Consider the following 9,050-nt stretch of genomic DNA (forward strand, 5'->3'; position numbering starts at 1 on the left):
CCGCAGAAAAGCTATGGAGATGTTTTAAAAGGAACGTCCATCCATTGTTTTCCCTTAGTCGCCTCTTACGACATTACATTACAGAAAAGGAAGGGTTAGCCTATTCTATGCCGAGGCTACGCCGTAATAACCTGTCATATACCATCCTTCAAACCGAAGAATAATAATAATTTGTGATTAAGATATCTAAGATTTAGAATGTGATCTTTTTCGTCGTCAATTTAGGTAGCTACCACCAATTTAAGTGGATGATTCTGTCAACAACATTGTTAAGGAGACACAGGATCTTAATTACAAAATTTCGCTATTTTAATACTAATACCTAGGATAATTCCTATTAGACAATATTATAAATGTAAAAGAAAGTATTCGTTCGTTTATTAATTACCTCATAGCGCTATAACCGCTCAATAAATGGCCATGAAATTTGGCTCACTTGTACTATTTAGAAACACAGACTTAACCCCGCCCCATGAACGAGGCCAAGGATAAAAACTAATAGAAAAAATATATTAATATCACAACACAGCAGACATTACACATTACACTGTGCTCATGGCACCCCTCATGCAATGCCCGCAGGTAATCCCTAATCTATGGCAGTGCCGCTCCTGAATCGACGTGCCAGTATCAGTGCTTTACTTTTCGTGTCTCTAATTACAATGAAAAATTAATGAAATTTTCCAAATGTAATATATTGGTATATTACATTTGGAAAATTCCATTAATTATAATGTGGAACATAAACAACCATTATGATCGAATTGAAATTAAGTATAATAAAATAGGGCTATAATTCTATATCTAAATATACCGTAGAAATGAGTTTGTATCAGATATTGGATTAGTAAATCAACCTATTTATTAACATAGTCATTTTCATTTAAACTACCTGTTGCCATATAAAAAATTACTGGCAAAATTAAAGATAAAATTATATAAAAAAAAAACTAAAAACACGGAAATATTTGAAAGGAATGACATTATCATAATGACATAAACAATCATAAAAGAAATATTTATTATCCATATTTATATATACAATAATTACTATAAACATGTCGCTGAAAAAAGTTATGAAAGGTCTACCACCCGATCTGCTTGCTGCCGAAGGATTGCTGTACCACGATTGGACAGCAATAAGTTCAAACCAACGAGAATGTATTTCTAGGCTTGGCATAACCATACAAATGGAACAAGAGTCTTATTTAATCGAACATCCTGAGGTCATAACTATAACTATGAATTAATTTTACTAGGAGAATTTGTAAAAAAGTAGTCTTTTTAAGGACGTCTCTTGCAATATGTTTCTGCTACGCTTGCACGCTGTTGTTTTGATTCGAATGGCAGGTTATTGTGGTAATGCCTTATGTGTTTTATGAGTCCGGGTGATTAAGATATATATATCCATTTATGTATCAATAGTGTTGTTCATGTCTATAGATGACGGTTACCAGTTTCCAACAGGTGAGCTGTTAACAGTGTTTTCCATTTCAAATGTCGTAAAAATATCTAACTAAGTACTTTGCAAGATGCAGACACTTTAGCACAGAGAATTGTGTACCAAAGTGTTTATTATCCTCATTGATTTAATTTAAATATTTAAAAAGAATATAATAAAGACCGGCAGCACACCTGCAATGCCGCTGGTGTTGTGGGTGATCATGGGCGGCGGTACTTCCATCAGGTGAGCCGCATGCTCGTTTGCTCCCTGTGTTGTAAAAAAAAATGAAGAGAAAAATTAGATATTTCATATGTTCATTTTTTTGTAATGAATAAACACAAAAACTACTCAACCTTTGAAAAATCTATCACCTAGTAAATGTTACATTATCAACGAGTAATACAGACTAAATTTTGTTTTAAAAAAAATAGAGATGCTATGAAAATTACAATAATATAACCTAAGGTATCCGAAATATGCCTAAAAAAATTATTTGACGAGCGCTCCAAAATATATAGATGATACATAAAGTAATGAACAACATATTTATAGTACTCATCATTACTCAGAAAAAAGTTCCCCAAACGATATCTCTATCATAGTTTAGTCATAATAACCGTTTTTGGTTCAATTAGTCAATCAAAGTACGGGTGGAAGCACATTATACTACGTTTATGGGTACGATAGAAACGTGATGATAATTGTATTGTGTTATTAATACTTATCCAACTAAATAATTTATAATCAAGATTGATTAGGTTGCATGTAAATTCCTCTTTAAATTATTCGAATCATACCTTTTGTTATGACATGAATATAAAAATTTTAAAAATATGAAAAATGTCGCTGTGGGAATAAATAACCTTACGTATATATATTAAATATATATATACATATATGTAAGGATGTTTACTCTTGTATATATTATTGTTACATTCTATTGGTTCAACTAAAATACAAACTTACTAATCCTAATTTGTCTTTCTACCTATATATTCGTGTGAAGTTGGGACAGGTCGCACGTCTAACTTGATTCACGTTCATAGACTCGGCATGACCATACAAATGAATTCAGAGTATTATTGAATTGAAGTTGTAACTGTACTCTATTTATTATTTGTGTATGATGTTTTATTATTATTTCTATTTATATTATACATTGAGTTTTATCAAGAAAATTAGTTCAATAACCCCAGTCATTTATAAAATTGTTGTTTATTACTTTATCCGTGTTCTTTTATAAAATCGCAGGATTTAGAAATTGGGATTATGGATGTATTGGCGAAAAATTATTCCGCTTCTGAAGTTCATGTTTAAAAATTTAATTTCGAATTTAACATGACAATGAAATCATATATTGTATAATCTAGAGCAAAATAATTATTCTGAGAACAAGTATAAACTATATTACCAACAGATGATTCTAACCTGAATTTCTCCTGTTAGCTTGTAATGCCATATAGTGATCGTTTACCATCAAACGGGCTTGTTTGTCACATGTGTAGCATTAAAAAATTTTAAATTTAGAGAATTGAAGCACTTCGAAAATGACTCTATTGATTATATTTGTAGCTTTTTGAAGAGCGTTATTAAACTTCGAATATGCGAAGTGTTTAATATTTGTTATTATTACTTACATGTTATACTTTTGTTTCACCTGTAGGTGAAAGCAATGCTAGAAGTTTTCGTTAGCAAAATGACACGACTCACAAAGAAAAAAGACGTGCTTAAAGAAGCCGCGATCCACTTCACGCGGCCAGCCGAGGTCCTCGATCAAGAGATAAGAGAACGGCTTGGTTTACCAACACACGGCCCTTATAAGATGGTGTGATATAATATTTTATCTATTTTCTTATCTTAAGTTAGCGGTATTAAGGTAAATTGCATGTAGCATTTTTTAATTAAATTTTATATTAAGTTTCATCGTATTTTTTTTTTATAATAGCACAACACTATCACACCTGGACCTCAAGCTAGAATTTTCTGTGTTGTGAGAAACAAGGTAACCAACATTTAGGGGAACAATGCAGAACATCCAGATTCGAGCCAATACAGAAAATTCCTAAATTGGTCCGACCGGGAATCGAACCTGGAACCTCGTTTACGCAAACCAACATACTCACCACTGAGCCACGGAGGTATAACATGTAACAAAAACAGTTTAGCTTTTACAATTATTAAAATTAAACTGCTAACTATACCGTTTATTCACCTCAAAATAAAATATTACTCAAATCGATTTGAAAATGGTGGAAAGCTTTGAGAAAGATCTATGTCGAGTAGTAGATAGATACAGGTTGAGATAATAAAAAATGATGAGATTGGTCCAATATTTTAGTAATATCGATAGAAAAAGGTCCATTGTAATATTTGTGTATATGTTGTTTTAAATGCCATATAATAATTCTATAATATATAATATAAAAAAATATAGTATCAATGAAAACTTAAATATGTATCGTGTATGTTTTATATGTATATTTTGAAAACATTATATAATTTTTATTTTATTTTCTTTTATTATAGGACAATAAACCCAAACACCAACATAAAGATCTGGATCTGGAGTATGATCTTAGGAATATAATACTGAAACATTATCCACCAGAAGAATGGAAGATACCTACACCTGTGATACCCACTCCTGATACAGCATCGTCTTCATTCATGTCTCTCATTACTTCAGATACAACACTTCCTACACCAGGTTCTAATATATTATTGTCGTCTCTAATTCCATACGTATACAGATGAAATATATTGCATACAATTATCTGTCATACGGTTTTCTTTTCTACCACTTCAAATTTGATTTATTAATCTGATTTAGTAACTTAATAAAATCTACTACTTCTATTGGAAGGGCTATTTACAAAAAAATATTTAAAAATGCTTTTTGTTCTTTATTTTATATGTACCATTTATTAGTAAATTGTTATGTACAGAACAAAAATATTGTTACAATCAGTCAGTGAATTACCTACATTATAGATCCATCGTTTCATAGAATGAAAGTCCAAAAGTCGGTGCAGACAGTAAATATTTATAACTTCATTACAAAGATACTGTATTAACCGATGTTATTTATGTGATTTTAGAGCCAATACCTACTCCCGAGCCAACTCTTTCTGAAACGTTCTTCGCTGTCGTCTCTTATACTGTGGACAAAGCTATATATCTGCACGTTGATGACGCAGCTCTGCGTTACGATACTGCTTACGTCGAACTCATGAAAATCGTAGAAGAAGCTATGGAAATACCAGTAATAGAAATTAGAGAAGATATAGCTAATTTATTTTATAATGCTTATAAGATGTTTGAATTGAATATTATGGAGAAAGAGAGAATTGGTAATAGAGGAACAATATGCCTATTTATTTTTACAACATTTAAATATATTTTAATTTGGTAATAAAAAGAAAGTAAAAACCGATCTTATACATATTTTCAATAATCCCAATTTATTTTTATTCCAAGTTTAATTCTATTTTTACAGCAGCTGAAATAGCTTGGGAAAAACGAACGAGGAAGAAAATGAAGCGAACGCTCCGAAAGTTGAACAACTTTAAAGGTAAATTTAAAAAATAAGAATAAGAATATTTTTTATTCAAGTAAACTTAATTATGAGCATTTTTTAAGATTTTTTATATAAATAAATTTTAATTAAGAAGAATCGACAAGTAACTCAAATGTTGTATTTCTTAACAAAAGTTGATTTTACAATTATAAATTTGTATCAATACAGACTAGCAAATAGCACAAGAGTTATTTAAATTATTAGATAAATAAGTATACATTGTATTGAATTGCATGTCAAATAAAATATATTCAGATATATGTCGGAGTTAATTCGTAATATAGATATAATATATTAATATATAAAACAAAAACTTTGTACCCCTTTTTATGAAAGTGCGCGAACGCAGAAGTATGAAATTTAGCAGACTTATAGTTCATATAGAGAAGAGTGCAGAATGCTAATATTTTTTTAATTATGCATAAAAATACATTATGTCAATAAAAAACATTACACACACTACCATGTATCTGACACACGCACACGCACTAATACTCTTTTGTTTATTGTTAAAGTCTATGGTCAAATTGAGAATATTGTATGTCTCTAAAATTATTTGTCTGTGTCTTACTGAATGTCAAACATAACCATAAGAATTTCATTTATTACAATATATGGTATGGTCGAATTTTGACCACGGAGCGACCACTAGTATAAATAATAAATATTCCATGTATAGCCATTAAGAATCGTCAGGCACGTTTATCTTGTAAAAAATTGTTTAGTATGTAATAGACCTTATTAATTATTTATGGTTATAAAAGAGAGGAGGGGGGAATAGAATTCCTAGTAATGTGATCTGATAGGCCTATTATTAGCAATATACCTTAATCAGTCGACCGCCACGTGGTTCCTCCTGGAAACCATCATGATTAATTTTTGATGAATTCATCGTGATGGGCCAACTGATTTGGTTTTTGTCACCTATCATCCCTAGTCAGCGTAAACTAATAGCGTAAACGAGGTTACCATTCCATTTTTATCCATTACAAAAAAATATGGTTACAATATAAATACAGTTTTATATTAATGTGTATATATAATTTAAAGTCCATTCATTAACATACGAGTATATCAGCAATTAACTGTCCACTGCTGAACATAGACCTCCCCTATGGTTTACCAGTAGTTGCCAAGCCTGGCAGTAGTAGAGTTAGCAAATGTACTTAAGCTTTTGATGTTATTTTAAGGGAGATGCTAATGCCTGTCCCTAGACAATTATTCCTTTTTCACCTCATACGACACCCATAGATAAGTAAAGAGTGGCCCATTCTATGTTTAAACTAAATGGTTTTTAATTTAAAATTATCAAATTAATCTTACTAAAGGAATTAATAATTTCTTGAAGAATTATATTCATATTCACTAACCTCTTTATACAGATGAATTCTGTTCTGTTGACTATTTTATTTCAATATGTGTAAAGACATTTTTTGGCGACTGACCGATTCAAACACCTTACATTTTATTATTATATACATTTTTATACAGATTTACTTTTAGAATGTTTTAATTTGAAATTTCGATTTTGTATCTTTTGACAACATCTGTACTTTTCTTACTTGGTCGCTTTTCAAAACATTTACTTTGCTACAATCCATGTCTTCATCGTTTATCGCCTCGTCCACCGCTCTCTTATAACATTGACATTTAATTATATTTAATTTAAAAAATCATTAATGTATTCACTAACCTCTTTACCTAGATGTTTTCTTATGATCATTTTGTTTCAATATGAGTAGGGGCATTGATATTTAATTAAATTTAAATTGAAAATTTTATAATTTAATACATTTTGGCGTTATTAATATGCTTAAATAGGATACGAGACACCAACAACACCTAAAAGTGAGATATCATCACATGAAAGTTATATGAAGCCGCCGCCGCGTCCCTGTGTATGCCATCCTCAACTCCGGTACAACAGATACCCAAAGGTGATTAATTTAGAATAAGAATAAGAAATTTACTAATATACTAAAATACTTCAAACTGGGTACAACATAACTCTCCACGAAACCAGTTAGTTTATTTTATCATACATAACACACAATGGTATCAGCGCCGGTATCTACCTTGACGTAGTAATAGATTCTTTGCTTAGTACAAGTTTTGAACATTGAAATATACTTTCTACTGAGAGTATATATAACTCTTATTAAATACTAGCTAATCCCGTAAACGTTGTTTTACCACTTATTGCGAAATATAAAAATCGCAATTGAAATACAGGGGTTGATCGTAAAACGATGAAAATTTAAATTTGTATGTATTTTTCAATGCTAAATTATAATAAAATAAAAATAAAAAAAATTGTCAAAAAAATAAAAAAAAAATTTGGGGTGGGTCACCCTTATCATTGCCGGGTATGAAAAATAGATTTTGGCCGATTCTCAGACCTACCCAATATACACACAAAATTTCATAAATATCGGTAAAGTCGTTTCGGAGGAGTTTGATAACAAACACCGTGACACGAGAATTTTATATATTAGATTAACAAGGTATTCTAAATCTGTATCACATCACATACTACACATACTTTTGAGTCTATATTATTCAGAATACCAACATAATTTTGTATTTATCTGTCATTTGTATTTATCGACCTAAATATTGGTAATATTTGACACTTTTTCAAGAATAATGAGAAGAATATATATATATATATATTTTACAATGATGACAAGATTTTTTATGCAATGGTATATAATACTGATGGAGATGCGTGCAAAACGAAAGAAATAATAAATACACTATTTTCTTGTTTATTTATTTTTGTTTTTTTTTATACAACTTAGAAATAGCAAACAAGCTGACGGCCCACCTGATGGAAAGTGGTAACTGTCGCCTATAGACATTAGCAGTACCGTGGACATAACAGAGTATACTGTTTCGCTCATGATACCCCCCATGCGTTGCCATTCCTGAGGACTCAGGTGTTATTCCTCTGTACCCTGTAACTTCACGCCATATCCCACCCTTTAAACCGAAACACAGCCATGCAAACACAACTGCTTCACAGTAGAAACACGAATGAGACATAGGTACACAAGAAATTGACTTTTGTACAATGTCTTTCTCTGGTAAATGTGCATCATTCATCATTCTAGCGTTAACTGTTCACTGTTGAACATAGACCTCCCTTAATTGCGAGGTTCGCCAATAGTGGCCACGATTTGCAGGTGAGTTGGCAATCGCAGCTAGGTTTTGGTAATTTTTTTAAGAGAGATATTACTGCCCATCTTTAAGTTTCCTTAGTCGATACTTACGACACCCACGGAAAAGGTAGAGGTCGCCCGTTCCATGCCGAGACCGCGCGGCTGGTAAATGTTACATTATATTTTATTTATAAATTGTATGCTTTATTATTGTATTATTGTTATTATTTTGTATAAATTGTACATTATATACATGTTTCAATCTTTATCAATAAGTTATTTCGTTGACGGCAGGACCGCTTTGGTATTTATCTACCCCGGGAAACTACATACAGTGATGCCAATGTCACGTCTACGCCTGCAATATCTCTGGAGAGCATTGCCGAACCGGACGATGATGATAAAGTAGATACCAAATCAATAATAAGCAAGAAGTCTGGTATATCAACAAAGAGCAGTGCTATAAAAAAGAATGCAGCATTTCAATAACTGAATGTTTAAACTTCAAATTCTAAAATTTTAAAAAATCTTGATTATTCTGAGATATAGATAAATTCGCTTTTTATTTTATTGGATTGTGTGTATATGATATGAATGACAGAAAATTCATGTAACATACACAAGTTAGTTTTTTACATGTCTATCTGTAAACTAGATATCTAACTAACGTATAACTTAGAAATACATATATAAACGTTTCTAAGGAAGAATACTTATATATTGTTTGGTGTTAATAAAAATAAAATTATTCTAATAAATTATTTCTCTTTTTTTTTTTGTTGCTATGTGAACACTCTATTACAAATTATATATTTATACAATTTATATAGAATTCCTACGCCACCTTACTCACTTATTTATTAAGAGG

At 30.8% G+C, this 9,050-nt stretch overlaps 1 protein-coding gene across 1 annotated transcript; it reads left to right on the forward strand.

The window, feature by feature from the left end:
• Positions 1–991: 991 nt before the first annotated feature.
• Positions 992–8,884, forward strand: LOC113518119 (uncharacterized). The gene is made up of 7 exons (XM_026902892.3): positions 992–1,226; positions 3,108–3,269; positions 3,971–4,151; positions 4,543–4,794; positions 4,941–5,015; positions 6,843–6,958; positions 8,477–8,884. Exons 1-7 carry the CDS (start codon positions 1,059–1,061, stop codon positions 8,669–8,671), a joined length of 1,149 nt encoding a protein of 382 aa, XP_026758693.1. The 5' UTR covers positions 992–1,058; the 3' UTR covers positions 8,672–8,884.
• The last annotated feature ends 166 nt before the right edge of the window (positions 8,885–9,050 follow it).

This window comes from Galleria mellonella, unplaced genomic scaffold (assembly GCF_026898425.1).
Source record: "Galleria mellonella isolate WM207_F2 unplaced genomic scaffold, CSIRO_AGI_GalMel_v1 utg33, whole genome shotgun sequence".
NCBI classification, from domain to species: domain Eukaryota; kingdom Metazoa; phylum Arthropoda; class Insecta; order Lepidoptera; family Pyralidae; genus Galleria; species Galleria mellonella.